This window comes from Neoarius graeffei, chromosome 24, assembly GCF_027579695.1.
Source record: "Neoarius graeffei isolate fNeoGra1 chromosome 24, fNeoGra1.pri, whole genome shotgun sequence".
Lineage (NCBI taxonomy): Eukaryota > Metazoa > Chordata > Actinopteri > Siluriformes > Ariidae > Neoarius > Neoarius graeffei.
The window spans coordinates 56,317,051-56,344,232 of record NC_083592.1 but is presented as its reverse complement, the minus strand read 5'-3'; the positions used below and the strand labels follow the sequence as shown (position 1 = coordinate 56,344,232).

The 27,182-nt window shown below is 40.8% G+C and overlaps 1 protein-coding gene across 2 annotated transcripts in view; it reads right to left on the bottom strand.

Moving 5' to 3' along the window:
* Positions 1-19,783: 19,783 nt before the first annotated feature.
* cdca2 (cell division cycle associated 2) overlaps positions 19,784-27,182 on the bottom strand; it is a 44,624-nt gene continuing 37,225 nt past the window's right edge. The window contains exon 13 of one of the 2 annotated variants that reach the window (XM_060907503.1): positions 19,784-21,099. In XM_060907503.1, coding sequence (XP_060763486.1) covers positions 20,201-21,099 — 899 coding nt within the window. In that variant the 3' untranslated portion in view covers positions 19,784-20,200. The remainder of the gene's footprint in view (positions 21,100-27,182) is intronic. The other variant, XM_060907504.1, reaches the window with a different exon arrangement.

The following is a 27,182-nucleotide window of genomic DNA, read 5'->3' as shown; positions in this document are numbered from 1 at the left end:
GTGTATAAAGTTACAACTTAAAATACAATTAGTGATAACTGGAGACTTTTCAGTGGACTACAACCTTTTTAAGGGAATGCGATGTAGTCAACCGTTTATCATGTCCCAGATCAAGCCGCCATTTTTCCACAAATTTGCAGAATTTTTGCCAAATTCTGAATAGAGTATTCACATCAAATATTTAGTTTTTTTTTAATCTGTATTATTTCTTTCATCATTTTATTTCAAATTAAAACCAACATCACCATTCAAAACCATATAGTTTATTGACTGTGAGTATATTTAGGCGGGTTCCCCCACAGTACCCAGTTTCTGAGACAGACCCATATATATATATATATATATATATATATATATATATATATATATATATATATATATATAAAAAGACTTAATGACTATGTACTAACTAGTTAAGAAATTTTTTTTACATAATTAGCCAAATTATGTTGATATTCCTGATGATTTCGTCTCATTCCCACAGTTACCCTGCCTTTATATTGTCCACAAACAAAATGTATGGATTAAATAATAGCTAGCAAACGATGCTCAGTGAAATTAAAGTGTAATCGTGGTAGTATAGAGTCTTTTCCTTTTGTGTTACTAGCATTTCTGTGGGAAATGTCAACATTCCCAATGTTTTGGTCATATTTTTCCAGTCACTCTGCCTTTATACAGTCCATATAAAAATCTTATTGGGTAAATACTAGCTGGTGATTGATGCTAAGTGCAATTAAAGTGTCATTTTTATAGCACAGAGCCTTTTCCTAGTTATTAATCACCATGTCTGAGGGAAAAGTTGATGGCATTGCTATGATTTTGTCTCACTTCAACAGCTACCATACCTTTAATTATCCACATAAAATACGTTCTGGCTACATATTAAATATTTACGACTTTCCTATAGTAATTTATAGTTTCTCTTATTGTATGTAATGTTTATTTCCCAGAATAATCTTTGCTCATTTTTATGAAAGATGCCAGTAATTCTTGAGAACGCTGCAGAATGAATAAAGCACATATCTGAGGATGATTTCAGATCCATTTCAGACCCAATACAGCACATTTTAGTGCTTTCCTGATGTAAGACACCTGACTGGACTTATGAAGTTATGGAAGCATGAAGTGATTGGTGATACGTCCAGGAAAGTCACAAGGTCTGGAATTGTGGTCTTTCGGCGAGGAGATAAGACACCCTGGGAACTGCTCATCTTAATGCCTTTGACGTTCTTGCATTATTCGAATCCTGTTATTAAAGGCTTGCCTTCTCCAGTCCCCTCGAGGGAATCCCTGCTGCCATCTTAAGAGTTGGCTCAATTCTTTATCAGCTCAAGTTAAGTTTGTTAAATGAGCCCTTGGAGGATTGAGGCCTGAGGCTATTATTAAATTAACAGCAGTGTCTTCAGGAGCAGAGCTGAAAGAAACAATTTTTCCTTAAATTAAATGAACAAAGTGCACTTGAAATCAAAATTGCTGTTTCAGAGATGTTTGTATCAATCTGTTAGTGTTACGCACACCAAATACTATTGTACATCTCAAAAACATAGATACAAAGAAGTTTTAGGGACTATTTATGTTTTAATTTTATACTTCTTCACTTCTGGGAATTTTTTTTGATGACTCATATCCCTATTAACGTTGTGTTAATCCATTTCAATGCTCTCCAATACCCCGATCTACCAAGAGAAACTAGGTGCTAATTCTGGCCTGGTGCTAGTGCCGGGTTGGGGTTGGTTCAACTTTATCCCTTTCTGTCCAACAGGGAAAGGGTTCCATTCTGGTTCGTGCACCATATTTCCATATTTTTAACCCTTCAGAGCATTTCGGCCAAAAATAAATTGGTTCAGAACCTAAAAACTTTGCTCCCAGCTAGAAGCAAAATATAGCTGTTTTTTCCAGCACGAATCATGATGACATCAGTGGGTGTGTCATTAGTTTGGAGAGGAAGCAGAGCACAGCAATGGAGAATGCAACAGAAAAGGAAACATCTTCAGAAAAAAATGGACCGAAAACAAATATCTGCAATAACAGAACAAAAGCTCAAAGGTAATCAATGCGCATTGCCATCTTGTGATGACTGTTTACTCCTGTTGTGAATTGTGCCACGCCCTCCATTCATGACACATCCTTGATTACGACAGTTCCGCTCAAAACTGGTGAAAACGTGGGCTGGTTCGCGAACTGGGACCAAGGTTCAAAGAATCCTGAACAGAACCAGTTCAAGAACCCGTTCCCTGTTGGTTGAAAAGGGGCATCAGTAGACCTTCTAAGAACTAGTTTGCTTTTCCATGGGAGAGAGAGCCACGCCATCAGGTCACTGTATACGTCACTACTTTCCCAGCAGTCCTAGCACCAAGCACAACAACAGTGGACAACTGAATTAGCCAGACTAGATGCTACACTAGTTTTAGTTGGTCTTGTTGGTCACAATAATCCCTCCCCTAGCTCCTGATATCAGTGGCTCATGGTTCTTGACCAGCAGAGTTTTGGTTATTTGGCTGTTGAAATGTGATAAACTGGTTCGAGTTTAGGCACAGGGCGGCACGGTGGTGTAGTGGTTAGCGCTGCTGCCTCACAGCAAGAAGGTCCTGGGTTCAAGCCCCGTGGCCAGCGAGGGCCTTTCTGTGCAGAGTTTGCATGTTCTCCCCGTGTCCGCGTGGGTTTCCTCCGGGTGCTCCGGTTTCCCCCACAGTCCAAAGACATGCAGGTTAGGTTAACTGGTGACTCTAAATTGAGCGTAGGTGTGAATGTGAGTGTGAATGGTTGTCTGTGTCTATGTGTCAGCCCTGTGATGACCTGGCGACTTGTCCAGGGTGAACCCCGCCTTTCGCCCGTAGTCAGCTGGGATAGGATCCAGCTCGCCTGCGACCCTGTAGAACAGGATAAAGCGGCTAGAGATAATGAGATGAGATGAGTTTAGGCACTGGCTCTGAACAGGCCCTCGCAGTTACTTGGTGGAAAAGCGCCATAAGACTGAATACGTCTTGCCCTGGGATACTATTCCCTTTCTTGAACCATCCATGGCTAAAGAATAAGCGGTTAGAGTTTAGCTAAACATCATAACCGTGCTCATACACACAAACACATCGCTCTAAATCGGCCGCTGCTGAGAACGTCCCATGGTGTGTTTCAAGCCTTAGTCTTAGAATTGTTTTACGACATACAATTTCTGTCCTTGACAGCAAAAACTGGGCTGAAAATTGTACTTTAGGTCTCAGGTTAGTACCGTATGTCTGCGTGAACTGGATGTGGTCTGATCTGGTTATTTAAAGAAATAAATGTGTGTAAGATTGACTTTTATTATGAGTTACCAACTTGTAAATGTGTACAGTTGATCTTTCTCTGAGCCAATCCTTTAACGAGAGGATGGGACGAATCAGGTGTCTCTTCGAAGCGGGAACATAAAAAAAGAAGTCATGAGACAGAACAAAGTGGAGGACGCTGCTTGTGAAAGAGACTCCATTTTCATCCCCTTCTCCAGCTGTCAGCTAGCACGCCATCCCATGAGGGGGGTCGAGGGGTGGGACGGTGCTTGTTGCCACGGTGACAGGAGGCCACATGTCTTGAGGGTTTCTCTCCGGTCAAAAGGGCTCATTGTTCTGGCGCTAAGCCGCCTTCACCCTCCCTCACACCCTCCTTGCCTCCCTCTGTCCGTCCATCCCACTCTGGAGGGGAATAAACAGTTAGTACAACCATTAGGACTCCAACAGTGACACACACACACACACACACACACACACACACACACACACACACACGTTTGTCTGCAGACGCCTGTTCAGAGGGCACACGAGGCCAGACATCTCAAGGAAAGTCCCACACTGAACAGAAGAAGATGAATATTTTATGAATGAATTAAACATCAGTTGGGCATAAATTAAATAAAAACAAGTTTGCATTATTTTACTCTCCAAACTTAAAGTGCACTTTAAAACCTACCCTTTTATACACACTCTATTTTTTTACATTTTAAAGCCTGGCGTAAGGTTGTAGGTTCAACTCCCAGACAGCCTTGAGGATCTTTCCATTCACTAGATGGCGCTCTTTGATAACCGTGATTAAAAATCCCCCCCCCCCAAAAAAAAAAACACACACAAAACCTTCAGAAAGTTTCCCTTCCATCCACTAGATGGCAGTCTCACTCTGTCTCAAAACTAAATCGTTGTCTTCATTAAACTGATCCTGGGTCCGAAACGACCCTAACTTAATGTCCTGTTCCTTGCAAGTGCCGTAGTGTATTATGGGTATTCTGTAACAGGGCAGGCTTTTACAGCTTGAACTGCATTGTGGGATTTTAGAAAGCGCACCAAATTTCCTCCACTGTAATTTTAGTCGTGACGACAAAAGACGCTTTCTGAAAACAACGCGCTCTGGAACGAACTGCGTGAGAATTTCTTTAAAACCAGATTTTATGACCTGGGTTTTTCTGGGGGTTTATTCTGCATTAACCTCACCTTGAGTCATAGTGATGATGATGATGATGATGATGAGTGTTTATGGTTGTGCCCGAGTGGGTAGAAGGTCAGCTCTGTGCTCATGTCTTTTTTCCCTTTTTTTAATTACAATTAAAAAATTTTTATTATTTTTGAATGAAATACATGACATGGTATAAATAAAAGAAAAATTAAAAATTCACTTTTAAAATTTTTTTTTAATGACATGGTAAAAATAAATGTTAAAAAGAAAGAAAGAAAGAAAGAAAGAAAGAAAGAAAGAAAGAAAGAAAGAAAAAGAAACTTTCATAAATGAACACAGCTGATTATGGTTTATTTGAGAAACCAATCCTGGGCTCTTTGGATGTCCCCATTTATGAATTTCTTTTTCTTTTTTTATTGAACATTTTTTTTCCTAATTTTAAAAAATTAATATTTTTGAATGAAGGAACTATATGATATGGTAAAAACGAATAAATAAATATTTGAAAAAATAAATTAAAAAAGTAAGAAAAAAAGAAATGAGCACAGAATTGAGCTGGGCTTACTTGGGGAACCAATCCTGGGCTCTCTGGATGCTCTTGTTTATGAATTTCTTTCTTTCAATTTTTTGTATTTTAAAATTATTTTTGAATGAAAGAAATACACAACATGGTATGCATGTATGTATAAATCTCATATCTCATTATCTGTAGCCGCTTTATCCTGTTCTACAGGGTCACAGGCGAGCTGGAGCCTATCCCAGCTGACTACGGGTGAAAGGCGGGGTACACCCTGGACAAGTCGCCAGGTCATCACAGGGCTGACACATAGACACAGACAACCATTCACACTCACATTCACACCTACGCTCAATTTAGAGTCACCAGTTAACCTAACCTGCATGTCTTTGGACTGTGGGGGAAACCGGAGCACCCGGAGGAAACCCACGCGGACACGGGGAGAACATGCAAACTCCGCACAGGCTCAAACCCAGACCTTCTTGCTGTGAGGCGACAGCGCTAACTACTACATCACAGTGCCGCCCCAAAAGAAATACATGACATGGTAAAAAAATAAATAAATACATACATACAGTGGGGCAAAAAAGTATTTAGTCAGCCACCAATTGTACAAGTTCTCCCACTTAAAAAGATGAGAGAGGCCTGTAATTTTCATCATAGGTACACTTCAACTATGAGAGACAGAATGGGGGGAAAGAATCCAGGAAATCACATTGTAGGATTTTTAATGAATTAATTGGTAAATTCCTCGGTAAAATAAGTATTTGGTCACCTACAAACAAGCAAGATTTCTGGCTCTCACAGACCTGTAACTTCTTCTTTAAGAGGCTCCTCTGTCCTCCACTCGTTACCTGTATTAATGGCACCTGTTTGAACTCGTTATCAGTATAAAAGACACCTGTCCACAACCTCAAACAGTCACACTCCAAACTCCACTATGGCCAAGACCAAAGAGCTGTCAAAGGACACTAGAAACAAAATTGTAGACCTGCACCAGGCTGGGAAGACTGAATCTGCAATAGGTAAGCAGCTTGGTGTGAAGAAATCAACTGTGGGAGCAATTATTAGAAAATGGAAGACAAACAAGACCACTGATAATCTCCCTCGATCTGGGGCTCCACGCAAGATCTCACCCCGTGGGGTCAAAATGATAACAAGAACGGTGAGCAAAAATCCCAGAACCACATGGGGGGACCTAGTGAATGTATCTGTGAAGATACCCAGTCATCCAGGTACATAGTAATCTGTGGTTGGTAGAAGAGAGCAACTGGACTTGCTTGAAAAGACTAGTGCGGGAGTATGAGAGGACTTCCAGAAAACTGGCAGACATCTTAGCCAGAGAGGATCGTTCATTTTTGTCAACCTGGAATGACCATCACTGAACAGAGGTGGGTGTCTATGACATCTATCAGCCACCTACAATGCAGCCATCAGCATTCTGATTCGGATTATATTATGATCCATGAGAGGATAAATACTGGATACTCCCTATTAGACAGACAGAACTGAGGATGCCTTTCGGGACGAGAGGCGAAACGTCTTCAAGACTTTTCAAGCAAGTCCAGTTGCTCTCTTCTACCAACCACAGACCTAGTGAATGACCTGCAGAGAGCTGGGACCAAAGTAACAAAGGCTACCATCAGTAACAAACTACACCACCAGGGACTCAAATCCTGCAGTGCCAGACGTGTCCCCCTGCTTAAGCCAGTACATGTCCAGGCCCGTCTGAAGTTTGCTAGAGAGCATTTGGATGATCCAGAAGAGGATTGGGAGAATGTCATATGGTCAGATGAAACCAAAATAGAACTTTTTGGTAAAAACTCAACTTGTCGTGTTTGGAGGAGAAAGAATGCTGAGTTGCATCCAAAGAACACCATACCTACTGTGAAGCATGGGGGTGGAAACATCATGCTTTGGGGCTGTTTTTCTGCAAAGGGACCAGGACGACTGATCCGTGTAAAGGAAAGAATGAATGGGGCCATGTATCGTGAGATTTTGAGTGAAAACCTCCTTCCATCAGCAAGGGCATTGAAGATGAAACGTGGCTGGGTCTTTCAGCATGACAATGATCCCAAACACACCGCCCGGGCGACGAAGGAGTGGCTTCGTAAGAAGCATTTCAAGGTCCTGGAGTGGCCTAGCCAGTCTCCAGATCTCAACCCCATAGAAAATCTTTGGAGGGAGCTGAAAGTCCGTGTTGCCCAGCGACAGCCCCGAAACATCACTGCTCTAGAGGAGATCTGCATGGAGGAATGGGCCAAAATACCAGCAACAGTGTGTGAAAACCTTGTGAAGACTTACAGAAAACGTTTGACCTCTGTCATTGCCAACAAAGGGTATATAACAAAGTATTGAGATGAACTTTTGTTATTGACCAAATACTTATTTTCCACCATAATTTGCAAATAAATTCTTTAAAAATCAGACAGTGTGATTTTCGGGATTTTTTTTCTCATTCTGTCTCTCGTAGTTGAGGTATACCTATGATGAAAATTACAGGCCTCTCTCATCTTTTTAAGTGGGAGAACTTGCACAATTGGTGACTGACTAAATACTTTTTTGCCCCACTTTACTTAAAAAAAAAAGAAAGAAATTCATAAATGGGCACAGAGATGAATTGGGTTAAATCGAGGAAGCAGTCCTGGGCTCTCTGGACGTCCTCGTTTATGAATTTCTTAAGATAAAAACATCTACCTGATGATTAAGCACTTTTAAGCAATAAGCTAATTTTTAAAACAGCTGTACTGTGTACAATTTACGCACAAGATCAATGATTTCCTCCCCATGACATTTCAGATCTCTTTAACTCCTCTGTCTGATGTAAAGTTACAGCTTTAGCTCTGATTCTTGAGTGCTGACACTGGAGACTCCTTCCCTGCAACGAAGCATTTTCTGTTCTCAAAAAAGCCCAAAAAACCTGAGTGTCCACTGCGCAAGTCCACGTAAGTTGTTACGATAGAAATGATAAAGTATAACAATGATCACATAAACCTGCAAACTACAGAACTTTCCAACCAATCAGATTCAAGAACTCGGCAATGATTTACAGTGGCTTAATTTTCTACATTACATTCATGTGCTTTGGAATTAAAGCTCATCCTCTTCAGGTTCTCTCCAAGTCCCAAACCCTGGACATGTAGAGACATGAAGTGTTGGCTGCATTGTTCCCTTTTACACAAAGATGAATTTTTATTTATTTATTTATTTATTTATTTATTTATTAAGGAGGACGCTGCAGAAGATCAGGACAGAAAAACAACCCTAAAAACGTCACATTCACGACTTCTCAAGTCTGTTGAGAGAAAAAAAAAAAGCAGACCAATTTTCTTCACTTTGTCCTCAGCACAATGACTGAAGAATGAAGTATTTACTGTTCGATGAGGATGAGACGCTAAAATTACTTTGAGAAACATGCTGATATAACTACAGCCTTAAGTTCTGTGCATCACTTCGGAAAAACACTTCAGACACAAAAACACACCAAAATCAATTTTAACTCCTGTTCAACAGGCAGAAAATACATTCTTTTTTTTGGGTCAAATGGAATTTTGCTTTAAGCAGTGATCTGTGATGAATGCAGTGTGGAAAATTTACTCAAGGCAAGAAGCAGCAGCGGTGCGTGTGTGCGTTCAAGTCCTTGAAGAGCAACGCAACTAGAATACAAAAATGAATTCGATTACAGGTCGCTTTCACACACAATTACGCTCAGACGCCAGGAAACGCTGTATCTCCTTTAGCCCATTCGTCGTGTCGATGCTCAGGGTTTCACTGATCACACGCTGTGTACTTAAGTAATGATTTCAGAAATCTGATCTCTATCTCGCACTATTAGACAAAATGGTTCTTGAAGAGCTCTTTAAATGGATTAATGGATAATTAAAAACTTTCGCAAAGGTTTATGTACGGTAGAACCTTCCAGTGTTCCCTCGGAGGAATGATGACCGAACCCTTAAAGGCCTGGTCCCAAAATACCGATAACTATAGCGATAACTATAAATAAATTGGTTCCCTGCAGTTTATGTGGTCGGTGCTCACACCAGACTGATAACGAGCCCTATAGCCCAGGCCTGGGTTTATCCGTGTTGCTGAGATTGCTTCTGGAGCCATTTTTCCAGACCTGGACCTGATCTGATAAAACATCTGACCAATCAGGTCATTGTTTCCATGTGACGTTGTCTGAGCACGTGCGATTTTTCCCCGGGTGTCTTTGTACATCCTCGTTGCATCATGAAGTCACGGAATACGGCTTCACGGAAAATAAAAAATATATATAATACAAAGCACGAATCTTTTATTCATGGATATGTGATTATTTTCTGTGAAATATCAATCGTAAATTAATAAACATGTAAATGCAGGCAAGATATTTTAATTATGAACTTCGGCAGTCGAAACATTTGTTTTAAATATGACTTAATTTTTTTTATCCATGACGCATCATCCGTATGAAACCGGTAACCAATCTGTAATATACTGAAACGTCCATGACCAATCCATAAATTTTTAGCATCCGTATTAAAATCCGTAACCACTCTGTACCTTGTTTCCTTTTTTATTATTTTTCTGTAATCCGTGACTTATCTGTATTTTATCACCCACCGGAGTGTGTACACGGGGTGTTTTGGAGTCCAAGCTGTACAGTATGACCCGGAATAATGGGCTACTACTTGGAAAAAACGTCCATGACTATTCCTAAATTGCATGTGTTTACTGTATTTCCCTGAGTGTCAGGACCGAGCGATATTATAGTGGGGATTATAGCTGTGGTGTTTCTGCTCCAGACTGGAACTAAACTCAGGCAGAAGGACAGTCAGTTATCGGTGATGTTGGACCAGGCCCTAATGAGGTCTAAATTTTGTACTTTTCAAATGATAGTGTTTGGAAAAATTGCTTTTTAAGCATATAAATCTCAATAGTTGTTGACACCAAAGTCCTAAAAGGACTCGTATTTCATTGTGAGCAATGGGTCACGATGACAAAATGTTTTTCTCGAGATTTTGACGTCACGAACGCATCGCTTCCCCAAACGAATGACGGAATTAGGACTCCTGTGATGTTTTAATGTGACGAGAGCCGGCTGGGAGAATCAGAAAATACCTTTCTGATCATGAATGTGAACGTTTATGGCCCTTTTCCACTACCCTTTTTCAGCTCACTTCAGCTCGCTTCAGCTCACTTCAGCCCGACACGGCTCGCGTTTCGACTACCAAAAACCAGCACGACTCAGCTCGCTTCAGCCCTGCTTAGCCCCTAAAACTCGCACGGTTTTGGAGTGGGGCTGATGCGAGCCAAAGCAAGCCGAGTGAGGTTGGGGGCATGAGCAGACACTCCCCTGTGCACTGATTGGTGATGAGGAGTGTCCTCACATGCCCACACACGCCCCGCGAGCACGCTGGGATCTGTAAACACCGCAAACCCGGAAGGAGAAGAATTACGAATTACGAGAATTTCTGAAGCCTTATGCGCCTCGCCTCATCTACACGCTCTTGCCAGTATTTGTTGGCGTTGTCGGTGACAACAAGCCACAGCACCAAGACCAGCAACACTAATGACTCCATGTCCTCCATGTTTATTGTTTACTATTCGGGTCGTGAGACTACCGCTTAAAAGATCACTGATGTCACTGTTTGCGCTGCTTAACGACATCACCTGACGTCCACCCACTTTCGCTAACTCCACCCAATGTGTCCACCCACTTCCAGCCAGCACGGTTCAGCGCGGTTGTAGTCGAAATGCAACTCCAATAGCCCCGCTCAGCTCGACTCAGCCCGACTCAGCACGGCACGACTCAGCCCGACTCAGCCGCGTTGGTAGTGGAAAAGCGGCATTAGTTCATGCACCAGTTTCACTGAAAGTTGACGACTGCAGTGCCGTTCTCTACGGCCCCCCAACAACAGAGATCAACACACTACAGCGTTGACAGAATACAGCGGCCTGAACCAATCATCTCAAAAACCAACTCGTCCCAACACATGACACCAGCCTAAAGACAGCTTCACTGGCTGCCAGGAGAAGAAATGATTTTACATAAAATTTTCTTAACGACACAAAGTTATAAATAGCATTGCTCTTGATTACATCATGGATCTTCTACATGAATAAATTACAAGCCAGCGTGTGCTCTACGGTCTGCATCTAGTAACAACTTTATAATTCACAAAACTAGACTTTCCACGTACGGTGACGGAGCGTTTCGTGCTGCTGCTCCAAAGCTATGGAACAGTCTTCCATCTGATCTTCAACAAGCCACTGCACCTGAAGCATTTAAATCTCGACTAAAGCCCTTCCCCTTTCGCAAAGCCTACGGATTATAATTCATAAAACTTGTACTTAATTTTACAATTATTTTAGTTTGTAAATGCATTAAAAATTGGTGTAATGCATTACTATTATTACTTTAATAACGACAAAAGATGTGATTATGACTAGATCATGCTCTGAAAAGCTCATTGGGTCATCGTATTCAAAAATTCTCAAATTTTCCCCAGTGGAAATCAGTGCACAGGAACGCTGAGGTACGTAGGTAGGTAGGTAGGTTTACTGCTAACGCACTGTTTGAGGAGGCTACGTCACGGCAAAAAGGTGTCTTGGAAATACGAGAAAATAAATGAATAAAATTATGTGGATGATTAGGTTGATTGATAAGATGTAGTGAATACACAGGTGACAGTTTATTCTTTCCACAGTCACTGGATATGAGCAACCGTGCACTCTGACTGGCTGCTCTACTACTAGGATATCAGCTCATATACTGTGAGTAGAGAAAAACAAAATGTCAGAGCGTGTCGCTGAACCAACCGAGGACGAAATAAAAACTCTACTCGAAAACAAAACCCCAAAAAATACAAAACCAAAAAACACCAAAATATGGAATAAAAGTATTTGATGGTAAGAACATATCTTTTTTCAAGAATTATTATTATTATTGCATTTTTCACAAATTGCTCCTGTCATTTCACCGGTTTGTTTACATTCTAAGCAGAAATTATTTTGTCTGACGTTTTGGAATTTGCTAAAAATAAAAATGTTCCGTTTCTCAAAATCCAGTGAATGTGAATAGAATGAAACTCAAGATTCCACTCAATCTCATCGTACATGGCTTATAGACAACTCGATTTCGTGGAATAACTTAAGTGTATATATAGGGGGTCAAAATGGATAGAGTTCCTTAAATAAATAATTCACTCAGTGAAGGTGTTCCTGATGCACCAGATGATGTTTAAAAGTTACACACGGCTGTTTAAAGTAAACAAACTTACACAGATGGGGAGATGATTATCAGGAATCCACACTGTAAAAAAATGATTTTGTGGGGTTGTATATTTTACTGATAAAAAATGATTATTTTTTCCACAAAAAAAATAGGTAAGCAAAGGTAATCGATTGCAAGGGGTAGATCATACAGGCGCTACCTATTAATATAGAGTATAAACTTCTAATGGTGAGAAATGAGTAAACTACACCCAATTGAAGTGATGAAAATGGATTAAATCAGGGGTTTTCAAAGTGTGGGAGAGTCAGCCCCGCCCCCCGGAGAGCAAATAAACAACAGCGCCCCCCCCCTTACAATTTTTGTTGTTGCTATACTTAATGTTCCATTCGTATTTAAAAAAAAATGGTTGTTGTACACATTATTTTTTTCTTTTTCACATTTTAAACATCTGTGCTTTTTAAAACATCTTGTTTTACACATTTTAAACATCCCATAGCATCGTTAGCTAGCATCTCTTGGCAGACAACACACTGTGGCAGTGGAGCATCTTCAGATCCAGTCCATGAAAATCCAAACTTTAAATAATCGTGGTCAGACTTCCTTCTTTTTTCAGTCCCCCAGGATTCCGCGGGCCTTTTTTGTGATTGTTGCGGGCTAAAATGTCTGATGTTGCGGGGGTTTTCCAAAAAATTGTGATGAAAGTTGCGGTGTTTTTTAGGTTTTTGTTGCGATTACATTGTGGGAGGAAGTGAAAGTTGCGAGAAATTGTTGCGATTTTCTCTTTTTGTGATTAAAATTGAGTGATATGTTAAATATTAAGTTATTACTGAAAAACTATTGATTAAAAAAACAAAGAGAAATGGTCCTATAAACAACTTTACCAATATAAAAGATTACCAGGACTACAAAAATGCAGAAAAATAGGCTTTACTTATCCAAATGCTCCTGTTGGTTCAAAAGTTAAAGTGCAGAGAACCTCACAGCACAACATGAAGTTCCCTTAAAATATAATATAAATGCCTCAGCTTTCATGTAAGAAAAAAAACCTATTAATACTAGTACTGTGTGCAGGCAGTCTCTCCTGAAGACTAAATTAAACAATAATTATAAACTAATAAAATAAATGGTTCAGGCTTCATAGAAGAAAAAAAAACAATTTGAACAGAATCTCACAGTATGATGCTGAAGCTGCCTAAACAATGGAAAATAAAATACCGTTTTGGCTAAAATGTTGGAATCCATTAATTTCTTGTATTAAGTAAAAAAAAAAAATAAAGTGCACACAGTCCTTCACTGTAAACATAACACACTTTCAGTAACAGAATTTAAGCCTACATAAACACTGACTCACACATCATGCAATGTTGCCAGATACTGCTGACGTTTTCCAGTCCAAAATATGTTCAAAACCCGCCAAAATGCACTTGAAACCGCCCAATCTGGCAACACTGCGCGCATGCTGCTTCTCTTGAACATAGACATCCGGAAGTAAGGCGGAAGGTAGTTTGTCGACGTCACCTCAAGACGACGCCAATGATTGGTCAAATTTGCGGGAAAGTTGCGGTGATTGGATATAATTGCAACACCGCCCTGAATTCACGGGGATTGGTTGAATTTGCGCTGAAGTTGCAAATCGCAACATCCTGGAGGCTCTGTTTTTTTGTTTGGCCCAGACTCTGTCTCCTCACTCCCTGTAGCTTTAGGTACTAAAAATCGATCCATTTTGTCTCTCACGTTGCGCCCCCCCTGAAGAACTCTGGCGCCCCCCAGGGGGGGCCGCGCCCCACACTTTGAAAAGCCCTGGATTAAATAATAATCAGAAATATTAGGCAGGAAATAATGTAACGCAATAGGTAGGGTATAATGCTGCGTTCATGTGCTATGGGAAGATGATATTTTCCAGTTGGGAAGTGGTATTTACCAGTGTGTTGTGTTCACATGCTTTTGTTGTTGTTGACAAATTAAAGATGGTGGACCAGATTCAGAATCAGGCCTGTTATTTGGCTAAAACAATTATAGATTGCCTTGTTCATCAGCTGCAGCAGGAATATGAGTTATCAAAGGTCAAAAGGTAAATAATGCTGAATATTTCCTGATCATGACAAGTAGAGATTTTCTTAACACATTGAATGCCACGCAGTTTTTGGAAATTTGGCTGTAGCCACAATGAGAGTAGCCAGTATCTAGATCATTGTTGGCGTTCTTTGGACAGCCACAGAATATTTTGTATTAGGCTATAATATACATATTATAATAATATAATATACATAACATGACAAGTTTAAAAGGTGAGAGTCAGCTTTCCGTAGGTGAAAACCACATCTTTGGTTCATAAGCTAGTCTTGTACCGCTCGCCGCCATGTTGAAAAGGTTAAAGTTCATCTCATCTCGGCAACTCGTGTATCAAAATTTTCTACGAGTTGCCCAGTGGAAAATACCACAAGAGGGGGCGTTCATGTGTGCTTTCCATGTCGGCGTTTGGTATTTACCATAATTCCCATAGCACGTGAACGCACCATAACTACCTAAAATGACTAAAATATAGCCTACTCCAGGGCTTTTCAAAGTGTGGGGCGCGCCCCCCCTGGGGGGCGCCAGAGTTCTTCAGGGGGGGGCGCAACGTGAGAGACAAAATGGATCGGTTTTTAGTACCTAAAGCTACAGTGAGTGAGGAGACTAAGTCTGGGCCAAGCAAAAAAACAGAGCCTCCAGGATGTTGCGATTTGCAACTTCAGCGCAAATTCAACCAATCCCCGCGAATTCAGGGCGGTGTTGCAATTATATCCAATCACCGCAACTTTCCCGCAAATTTGACCAATCGTTGGTGTCGTCTTGAGGTGACATCGACAAACTACCTTCCGCCTTACTTCCGGATGTCTATGTTCAAGAGAAGCAGCATGTGCGCAGTGTTGCGCGGTTTCAAGTGCATTTTGGCGGGTTTTGAACATATTTTGGACTGGAAAACGTCAGCAGTATCTGGCAACATTGCATGATGTGCGAGTCAGTGTTTATATAGGCTTAAATTCTGTTACTGAAAGTGTGTTATGTTTTCAGTGAAGGACTGTGTGCACTTTATTTTTTTTTTTTTACTTAATACAAGAAATTAATGGATTCCAACATTTTTGCCAAAACGGTATTTTATTTTCCATTGTTTAGGCAGCTTCAGCATCATACTGTGAGATTCTGTTCAAATTGTTTTTTTCTTCTATGAAGCCTGAGCCATTTATTTTATTAGTTTATAATTATTGTTTAATTTAGTCTTCAGGAGAGACTGCCTGCACACAGTACTAGTATTAGTTTTTTTTTTCTTACATGAAAGCTGAGGCATTTATATTATATTTTAAGGGAACTTCATGTTGTGCTGTGAGGTTCTCTGCACTTTAACTTTTGAACCAACAGGAGCATTTGGATAAGTAAAGCCTATTTTTCTGCATTTTTGTAGTCCTGGTAATCTTTTATATTGGTAAAGTTGTTTATAGGACCATTTCTCAGTGTCTGTTTTTTTAATCAATAGTTTTTCAGTAATAACTTAATATTTAACATATCACTCAATTTTAATCACAAAAAGAGAAAATCGCAACAATTTCTCGCAACTTTCACTTCCTCCCACAATGTAATCACAACAAAAAACTAAAAAACACCGCAATTTTCATCGCAATTTTTTGGAAAACCCCCCGCAACATCAGACATTTTAGCCCGCAACAATCACAAAAAAGGCCCGCGGAATCCTGGGGGGACTGAAAAAAGAAGGAAGTATGACCACGATTATTTAAAGTTTGGATTTTCATGGACTGGATCTGAAGATGCTCCACTGCCACAGTGTGTTGTCTGCCAAGAGGTGCTAGCTAACGATGCTATGAGATGTTTAAAATGTGTAAAATAAGATGTTTTAAAAAGCACAGATGTTTAAAATGTGAAAAAGAAAAAAATAATGTGTACAACAACCATTTTTTTAAAAAATACGAATGGAACATTAAGTATAGCAACAACAAAAATTGTGAGGGGGGGCGCTGTTGTTTATTTGCTCTCCGGGGGGCGGGGCTGACTCTCCCACACTTTGAAAACCCCTGATTTAAGAGATATGAACACATGTAGCATCACTCCACATTCTAAGTTATTCTGATTTATGTGAATACTGTCTAAACTTGTCTTGGGGGGGGGGGGGGAGTGCTAAATATGTACAAGAATAACCTTTTCTTAAACTTTTATCTTGGCACTAACTGTTTTTTTTGGAAGGTTTTTACCTTTGGCACAGCAGAGAGAGAGAGTGAACTGCTTTTACTCAGGTTAAGCTACACACAAACAGATTTCTCTTGTCTTTTTTGAACACACACACACACAGCTTGTGTTGTGTCAGTGGCTTAATCTGAATAATTGGTAAAACACACTGTTGGGTGAGTGCTGCAGGTGTTCATATTTTTCTTAAATTGTTCTTAGTTATTCTCATTTGTATGAATACATGTGCAAACTTCTCTAAGGGGAAAAACAGTTGTGTGGTGTATTTTTTTTCTATTTTTGTAACAGCTTTTATTGTTTTATATCTACACTGTGCCCTCCACTCTTGACCATTTCTACATGCCCAAATGCATCGAGTTGCTGCCATGTGTTTAGCTGACTAGAAATTTGTGTCAGCGAGCAGTTGTACACATGTATCTAATAAAGTGGCCGGTGAGTGTATATATGTGTGCATTGTGTTTTACATTGTTTAAATACAGTATATTGGATATGTTGCATGTTAAGACTTGAGTGACTGATTAAACAAGTTGACTTTAATACTGTCTGGCGTCTGCTGTGTCTGAAAATAGCTTCAAGTAAACCTAACCTTCCTGGAATAGGTAATAGTTAATTTGTCATAGTAGCTAATAATTATTAATTACATAAATAATGGCTAAACATTTAGTGTTATTACTACTCAATAATTTTGAGTAATTTTTATTGAAAATCCTAGGCAATATTTACCTTATTTCTTTGAGTAATTTATAGCTGTTGAATGTAGGTGGTATTTACTCAAAATAATGGTTGAAATTTACCCAAATAAAGTCTATGCAAATTGTTACCTTAGATAAATTGGGTAAATTCTATAGGTTGTTTTTTTACAGTGCAGAAAGCCAAAAAACCCTGCAACCTTGAAGATCCTGAAGCTCATGGCCAGAAAAGTGTACCTCAGACATCAGAGGCTCTGTAGCCCAGACTCAACCTGATTACAAACAAATGATCTTGTGTTTATTAAAAACCTTTTCGACAAACCTTCGGTCTGAGGAACGAAGCACGATCCAGATGACCTTCAAGTTCCTGAAAGTATTAAAGCAATAAACATCACTTTGAGTCGCCATTTTCACTTGGAACACATTCGAATGATTTCTTTCTGAGAAGTTACAGTTGTGATTAAAACCTTAATCCCTGAAAGAACCCAATGTTTGGGGCGATACATTGAGGCACAAGAACGTCAGCCATTTTAAGGAACATCTTGAGAGTTATTTTTGAATTCTAAAAATTGCCCCAAATTCGAAACTACACCCACCCATCCATCCACCTGCTGTTCTGTTTGATGCAGTTCTCTAAATCAGCCGATCCCTCGATGCATCAAATCACACAGATATAAATTAAGAGCTTCGGTTAATGTTCACAATGTTCAAACATCAGAACAGGAAAAATTGTGATCTCAATTTTTGTGTGACTTTCTTTCACTGTGGTACGGGTGTTGGTTTGAGCCAGATGAGTATTTTTGGTTTGAGTATTTCAGAAACTGCTGATCTCCTTCCTGGGGTTTTCACACACAACAGTCTCTAGAGTTTACACAGAATGGTGCGAAAAACAAAAAACACTGAGTGAGTGAGTGAGAGGTCTGCGGGTGGAAACAAACGCCTTGTTGATAAGAGGGAAATGGACAGAGTCAAGGTGGTTCAAGCTTTTTTTTTTTTGCCAGGAAGGATATAGTAACTCATATAATCACTCTTTGCAACCGTGGTGAGCAGAAACGCATCAACAGAAAACAGAACACATTGGGTTCCACTCCTGCAGCCAAGAACAGGGATCTGAGAACCAACAAGTTCCTATTAAAGTGGCCGGCGAGTGTGTGTTACATGGACAACTGCATTTAAACAATTGTATCTGAAAATGCGATTTTTCACATTTTCTCACCTGCTACTGAAGAAAGCTGGTAAGTTTATGCTTACATTCTTATTGTGCTAATTGAAAAAAAAATTACAGTTGGTAATTATATTTAATTATAAACCTTTTTAAAAAGAGTGCAGCTAATTTTCCACACCTTTTCAAAGATTTCAGTCTTTGTTGGAACGCTTGATTTATATTTTTCTTCATTTAATAAATCTATTATGGACCTTTTTATTTGGTACAAATCCTAAAACATGTATTTTTAAATAAGTAAATGAGCTAGTCATGTCATCATCATCATCTCCCAACCGCTCCCGGGCGCTGTTAGCATGGCTGCCCACGGCTCTGGGTGGGTGTGTGCGTTCACTGCTTCAGGTGGGTTAAATGCAGAGAGGACTTTCACAAGTGTGTGATGAATAAAGTTGTGCTTTCTTTCTCTCTCATCACGTAATTATTATCTTTGTAAAAAAAAAAAAAAGGATAATTTTCTCAAAAATGAATTGAGACTCTGGTTTAAAAAAAGATGTACTACTCTCAAGTAAAATTTATTTATATAAAAATGTAACTCGGTCACAAAAACTAGCCACAAAAATTCTTATGAGAAAATTCAGGATGGAATTAAAACACGTAGTTGCCTTGTAATAATTGTTATAAATGATTCAAGCAGCAACTTTCGCAAACTTATGTTCGATTGGTCCAAAAAGTAACGTTTAAATCAGAACTTTAGCTCTTAGTTTTAGCAAATTGTGTTGAAAAGCAAATTCACCAGTTAGCTAGGATACGGGTTTTGTTTTCTTAAAAATCTTTTTCTAGTTACATTGTAAAGAACCTCAAGCACACGGTTGTTATATCGTTTCCGTTCGTTTGAATTTTGTTTGTTACCAAACATTTTTTTGTGGCCCTCGTTAGAATAAATGCTCCTAATCACCTGATCACAGTCTGATGCTGTTACTGTTTGACCCTAAAAAACAGAACTGAGAGCCACATCATCTACAATTGAAGTTCCAGATCGCCCTCTGGTGGTCAGAGCACAACATTACACAAGAACAGAACAGGAAATGAGAAGAAAATTAAAAATAATTAGTAAAAAATGAGCGATTGAAAGGAGGATGAAAAGAAAGAATGACAAAGAACGTGAGAGCACAAAAGAAATGAAAAAAAAATTAGACCAAAGGCAAAGAATAAAAAATTGTCAGCTGTTTTTTTTTTTTAATAGCCAATAGTTACTTAAAAAAAATTATGAAAAGAAGCAACGAAATTTAGAACATGAACAGGAAAGAAAAAAGCAGAAAAAAATTAGCTGTGTTTTAATTAATAAAAATTAAAATTAACAAAAATGAAATAAGACAGCATGCAAGAATAAAAAAAGGAATGAAATGAAAAAAAAATGAACTTTATAAATAATGTAAATAAAATTTTAAAAAGTTATTAAAAAAGAGCAATAAATGGGACTATTAAAGAATGAAAAGAATCTGTTTTAAAAGTAAATAAACAGGAAATAATGAAAAGCAACAAACAAAAAGCCCTAAGGAATAGACAAAAAAAGGAAAAAGGGGGAAAAAAAAAGCAAAGAAAGTTTGCAGTTTAAAGCTTAAACACATCACCAATAAACAAAAATTCAATTTTTTTTTTTAATATTCACTGGGAATGTTTTAATCTAATCTTTTGTTGTAGTGGTACATATGGTACGGAAGTGTTATGCAGGAACCTAAAAATAAAAAGATAATGAGAAACTACTTCATCCACTTCCTGAAGAAGCCAAACCTGAATCACTAATGATTTTTTTTTTTAAACAAACCGGGGGGACGGGGTTGGGTGCCAGGCAGGCAGTAAACAGACAGAACGAAGACGTGAGAACTGAGAAGAACTCGACAACAGATCCGATCTAAAATCTAATCAAACTTCATGCACAAGTCGAAGCTCAAGACGTGCTGTGGTTACTGTTCGGTCAGCGTTTCCTCCGAATCAGTAAACAGAGGACACTGAGAGACGCCGCTCAGCCTGCCGCGTGTCCTCCTCCTCGGGTTCGTGGCGATCATCTGTGGGGACGTGTGCTCCACCCAGGCGAGACCTTTGGCCAGGACGTCCATGCTCCTGCGGTGTCTCAGGCTGCGTCTGACCGAGCCTCGCTCACGCTTCAAGACGTCCTCGATGCAGAAGTCAGGCTGCTGCCAGGGCTCGAGGTTTTCTCCGTGGAAACTTGAAGACAGATTAGAGTTCTCGTTGTTCTTTTTCTCCTCGACTTCGTGCCCTGAAGTCTGCCTCATGTCCTCCACTACTTCTTTCTCACTTCCTGAAGATTCCACCATGTCCTGACACGTCTTCTCTAATCCTCTTCGTTCTTCTCCGTGTTCCTCTTCCTCCGCCACAGAGCTGTTTTTTGTTCTCGGGCTCTTCCGTTCTCTCTGCCTTCCTCTGCTTGGGGTTTTCCGACCCGATTTCCTCTCTGCACTCCGAGAGACGACCTGTCCTCCTGCGGGATTCTCGTCCTGGTTGGATTCATGACATTCTGATTGATGGACGTCAGCTTTCTGGTCTCCGCCCTCACACTCGTTCCAGCTCCGCCGGCGGCTCGCAGAATTCCGTCTTCCTCTGGCAGCTCTACCCGCGCGCTTATCCGCAGTCGCTGCTGAAGACTCTACAGAGGCTTCTGATTGGACGGGAGCATCCATAAGGACAGAGCGCTCTTTCCCGACGGTCAAATTAGTGTCCAAGTCGCCGTCTTTGTCCTGACGTAAGAAGTGACGGCGCCACAGAGCAGCCGCGGCCACCAGATCTGCCCTAGCGTCAGCGTTCGTGCTGAGAGACGGAGCAGAACCAGAGTCAGGATTTTCATCTGTGAAGGATAAGAGAGGAGCGGTTACTTCCTGTATATCCATTATTATTTTATCCACATTCACTGGGTATGAACAATCGTGTGCTCTGATTGGCTACTCGATTACTAGGATATCAGCTCGTATACCGCGAATAGAGAAAAACAAAATGGCGGCGCGTGTTGCTGAACCAACTAAGAACGAAAAAAAAAAAAAAACCTTTACTTGAAAACAAACCCCCCCCAAAAAAAGCAACAAAATATAAATTGTTTTTTCAAGAATTATCACCACATTTCACAAACCGTTCCCGTCATTAAGCAGAAATGATTTTGTCAGACGTTTTGTATAAAAGTTTTTATTTACTGAATTTGCAAAAAATAAAAATGCTCCGTTTCTCAAAATCCAGTGAATGTGGAGAGAATAAAACCGTTATTCCACTCAATCTCATCGTACATGAATTATAGACAACTCAGTGCTACGCACCTCGTCCGCTATCAGCTCATGTACGACTCGATTTCATGGAGCAACTGTTAATTACACTACCGTTCAAAAGTTTGGGGTCACCCAGACAGTTTTGTGTTTTCCATGAAAAGTCACACTTTTATTTCCCACCATAAGTTGTAAAATGAATAGAAAATAGAGTCGAGACATTTTTCTGGCCATTTTGAGCATTTAATCGACCCCACAAATGTGATGCTCCAGAAACTCAATCTGCTCAAAGGAAGGTCAGTTTTATAGCTTCTCTAAAGAGCTCAACTGTTTTCAGCTGTGCTAACATGATTGTACAAGGGTTTTCTCATCATCCATTAGCCTTCTGAGGCAATGAGCAAACACATTGTACCATTAGAACACTGGAGTGAGAGTTGCTGGAAATGGGCCTCTATACACCTATGGAGATATTGCACCAAAAACCACACATTTGCAGCTAGAATAGTCATTTACCACATTAGCAATGTATAGAGATCTTGCAGTCACGTGACCGGAAAGTACACAACCCCCATCTTGTCGGTCAAAAACACCGCTGAATACTGCTGCACTCGTGTACAGAATGGATCAATTTCAACCGACGGACTACACGGCTCATTTTTCTAATGAACAGATAACTAGATATATGTCTAAAATAAACGATCTACAGATTTGTGACCCTTATGGCTTTCCGGACGGAGTTTTCACGACCGGATTTTGAACTGCCAGCGGAATACCCGGACGTGTATAATTACCTCATCAACTTTCCCTCGCTGTTCAGTGGTGAAGCACTGCGTGCTTATAAATCTCTGGACAGTTATCTTTACAGAAATTCAGGATTTGTCAGCGACTCAGATGTGGCATCTTGTAAACAAGAAAATAACAATCCTCATTGGACGGGTAAGTCACTTAAGTATTGAGTATAGCACTGACCAGCCGATTATAGAATAGAATAAGGTAATTCCAAATCGTCCGTCTTGTTTACATGGATCTGGCGTTGGAGAGGTAGAGGCTTGGCAGTGGAGGTTTGAGTAGCTGTTTTCTGAGCTTAGTCAACAGGCCGGCTCTGCCTGTAGCCTCGCTTCTGCTCCCGGCGCCGCCTCCTTCGCTTTGCTTCCGATAACAATCCACGGAGACCCCGCTGGTCTCGCCTGGAATGTTATTTTTTTTTTTTCTCGTCCGGAATGTTGTGCATGTGATGGAAATCGCTACAAACCGTCATTTTCTGCTGGAAACCAATGTCCAGTAAGTCCATACGGTTGTAGTGGATATTGAAGTCCGGTACAGACGAACAACACGCAAAAATACACACAAAAAACATAAAAAACGTGCACAGGTAGGGAGAGCTTGTAGCTGCAGCCATTGTAGTAGAATTGTATATAGTAGGGTTTTCCATAAGAAAAGGTAGAAGTAAAAGCAGAAGTAGAACCAGAAGGCGGAATATGGCGTTTGACCGACACGATGGCGTCTGTCACAATCTGGATCGGCTATGACGTCACATGCAAGTGCTCCATAGAGTGTATTTCTGATTAGTTTAAAGTGATCTTCATTGTAAAGAACAGTGCTTTTCTTTCAAAAATAAGGACATTTCAAAGTGACCCCAAACTTCTGAATGGTAGTGTATAACTGAAAAAGCTTTAAAAATTGAACCTGAGCCAATCTGGCAACCCGGTCATTAACTCTCCTGTCTGTCTGTCCCTCACCGAGACATTCACAGAGCAGAAAAACGGCCGTCCTCGGCGCCACTGGCGTGCTGTGGTCACGTGGTTTGAAACGGGTAAAGAAACGCCGACACGCCTTGTGTTTTTGTGCGGATTATCTGTATTCGTGAACTACAAAGTTCATCTCAAAATGGTACGTTATTGCGCAGCTTACGGCTGCAACAACAATTCAACTGATGGACTACAATCATTTCGTTCTTTTCCGAGCAATAAAAGACTTCACGAGGTAAGAAATGATTACATTTACAAACGAATGCGTATTATTTGGCCGCACTGAAACCTCCGTCTTGCTGACTGCGATTGCAAAGTCCTTTCACAATCACGCCGTCATGTACACTACGTAAATAATTTTCTGTAATGAATTTATTGACAACTTCTTGTTTAGCACGCTTTGAAAGATGATTTGCGATTGTAATCGTGGACACTTTTGTCATTTTATTCAGGTTTTTTTTTGTCCAGATTGATTCGCTGTCTGCACTAGTAGAGCTATTAGCGAACGCCATTTTGAATGCGTGTTTACCCATTTCAGATCACATGATCTGGAGTTTGAGGAGGTCGATTGTTGCGCTTACAGATGCCTACTGTGCTTGTTGCAGTTCTCATGTTGACCACTAGGGCCAGTAATATCTCTATGGAAGCGAAGTGGGGCAGCGAGAGCTCTGCCCCAAAATCCCCAACGGGAGCAAATCAACAGAAAATCGGTTTATAAATCAATCAGACTCAAAAGTGGTGATTAGTATTTCAGTGAAATTTAAATTGTATGTTGTTGTTGTTGTGAATCAGGGCTTTGTGAAGTTTTGCTGAATGGCTGCATATAAAATGGTGAGGCTCTGCACAGCATAGACATATAAACATAGACGCCGCCTTCCGCGTAGAATCATACGTCATCCTCGCCGCCATATTGGATGTGGCAAAGTGGAGAATAAAGATGCCTCATTCATGCGCTGCGTTTAACTGTACCAACAGGTTTACCGTCCAAACGAGACCACATGGGATTACCTTTCACAGGTGAGACTGGAAAAATACTTTTCATTGTATTTGGTCATTATAACGTAATTTTACGAACAGATTTTTCTGACTTTGTGGCTAATATGAAGTCTCGCGCATAATAGCCGCTCGGTGAAACCTGTCTCCAAACAACGAATATAATATAATTTATTTCATAGCCCACCCAACCAATTTCACCACCAGCTGGTGATAGCGCACTCAAAAATAGAAGAGATTGGAAGCATGTCAGACTGTGAAGCAATCACATGGAACAATCCCACTGTATGGTTTAATTGAAATTTTTTCCATATAGCACTGTATATTGCAAAAATTGTTTTTAGAGACATTTTATAGCCTGTCTGCATGGCATTTAATGAAAGTGATGCGGAGACGGCACGGCACGGCTTCAGCAGCGTAAGCACAGCACGTTATTCTACACGATCCCCGCTGAGCTCCAAAACATGCCTTGATGTGTAGATATCGTTAGTAGCCTACGATAGTAGCAGCGGAATTAAAAAAAAAAAAGTTTCCGATAGCTTGATTCCGGTATAGGCCTGCTGCATGTTGAGGAAATTTAGGTCACACCTCCCACGGAATATTGACGGGTATTTCGCACACTATTTATAACCATCACATTAAAAGTTATACATGTTGTTTTGATGCCTGTTTGTTTCCCAAATATATACACGTGTGTGTCTTAATGGGTGAATAAAAGGCATCAAGTTAAATACACTAATGGCCCTTTTCCACTACCCTTTTTCAGCTCGCTTCAGCTCACTTCAGCCCGACACGGCTCGCGTTTCGACTACCAAAAACCAGCACGACTCAGCTCGCTTCAGCCCTGCTTAGCCCCTAAAACTCGCACGGTTTTGGAGTGGGGCTGAAGCGAGCCAAAGCGAGCCGAGTGAGGTTGGGGGCGTGAGCAGACACTCCCCTGTGCACTGATTGGTGAGGAGGAGTGTCCTCACATGCCCACACACGCCCCGCGAGCGCGCTGGGATCTGTAAACACCGCAAACCCGGAAGGAGAAGAATTACGAATTACGAGAATTTCTGAAGCCTTATGCGCCTCGCCTCATCTATACGCTCTTGCCAGTATCTGTTGGCGTTGTCGGTGACAACAAGCCACAGCACCAAGACCAGCAACACTAACGACTCCATGTCCTCCATGTTTATTGTTTACTATCCGGGTCGTGAGACTACCGCTTAAAAGCTCACTGATGTCACTGTTTGCGCTGCTTAACGACATCACGTGACGTCCACCCACTTTCGCTAACTCCACCCAATGTGTCCACCCACTTCCAGCCAGCACGGTTCAGCGCGGTTGTAGTCGAAATGCAACTCCAACAGCCCCGCTCAGCCCGACTCAGCCCAACTCAGCACGGCACGGCTCAGCCCGACTCAGCCGCGTTTGTAGTGGAAAAGCGGCATTAGTAACTTTAAAAACGCACATTGATAAAACTTGCTGAATTCGTGCTGAGTTTATCTCAAGAAGAAAAGAAATATATCACAATGGAAAAATAACTTCGTTCCGCCCGAATAAGTTCCAAATCTGTGCTCAAATCAGAATTTAAGGGAGTTGTACTCAATAACATACAATATGACTCGGGTAGTCAATGACATGGACAGGCTTTAATTTTCAAACAAATTTTGCATACACTGTACACACACAATCTTGCCTATAAATCCCCAGGGGAAATGATGGGAAAATTGTCATTATTGAAGATGCCACGCCTAAGCCAAAATCAACGTGAACAGGCCATCGGGATGTTGCGTGCCGGAAGTACACAGACAGAGGTCGCCCGGCACTTCGGTGTTCATCATTCGACCATTTCCCGTTTGAGTCAGCGTTACAGACAGACAGGGAGCACCAGGGATCGTCCACGCCCTGGTCAGCCTCGAGTCACGACGCCAGTTCAGGATCAGCACATCAGGCTAGCTCACCTCCGTGACAGATTCCTGACCCCCTCAGTCACTGCTGCTGAGACCCCTGGACGACACAGACCCAGAATCTCCAGCATGACGGTCCGAACATGGACCAACTGTCACTTTGAATTTTTTTATTGTGAATTAATTCTTGAGTTTGACAATAAATGTCCTTTATCGATGTTTCAAGATGTGTGCGCATTACATACAATATCATAAATTTCAAATATATGCATGGATCTAAAGTGATATCGTGTTGAATTCCATTGTGCGTTTTTAAAGTTACTTAGTATATTATTGTAGAAAGGGGCTTTATGAAGTTCAGTCCATTTACTTGCATTGGTTTACAGGGAAGATTTGCCACATCCAATATGGCGGACACTGACGTACCCCAGCAACGGGCCACCAGCTCAATGCGGTGTCTACGTTTATATGTCTATGCTGCACAGCCCCTCAGGACGGGCAAAAAAGAAAGAGAGAAAAAAAAAGTCCCATGATTGAAAGAGGATATTCCTCATGCACATCTCAACACCTGCCATTTTACAGTCTGTTTAAACACACGCCAGGTTTTTATCATCAGTCCAGAAGTGACGGCGAACATTCAGTCGAGCTCATTTAAGAGTGAATGTTTCAGCACGGACTGGGACGGATTTAAATAAAGAGCTCACGTGACGGAGCGGACGCTTCACTGACAGCGTGGCAGCTGGGACTCCTCGACAGAGTCGGAATTAAAATCGAAGATCTGAATAACACGAATCTCACGAGACAATAATTGAAGTTCAGGTCTGTTGAGTTTAATTTGAACAGAGCCCCAGTGAGACCTGAGCGCACACGGAGCATCTGTCGAACGAGACGGGGTGGAGGGGAAAGTGTTATTTTACCAAAATTGGCTTTGGAGAAGTTTATGATGGGTGCTATTTTTATTTAAACAGGGATCCCAGCAGTAATTGAAAAAAATAGAGGAATGTAAGAAACTATCACCGGGCGGCACGGTGGTGTAGTGGTTAG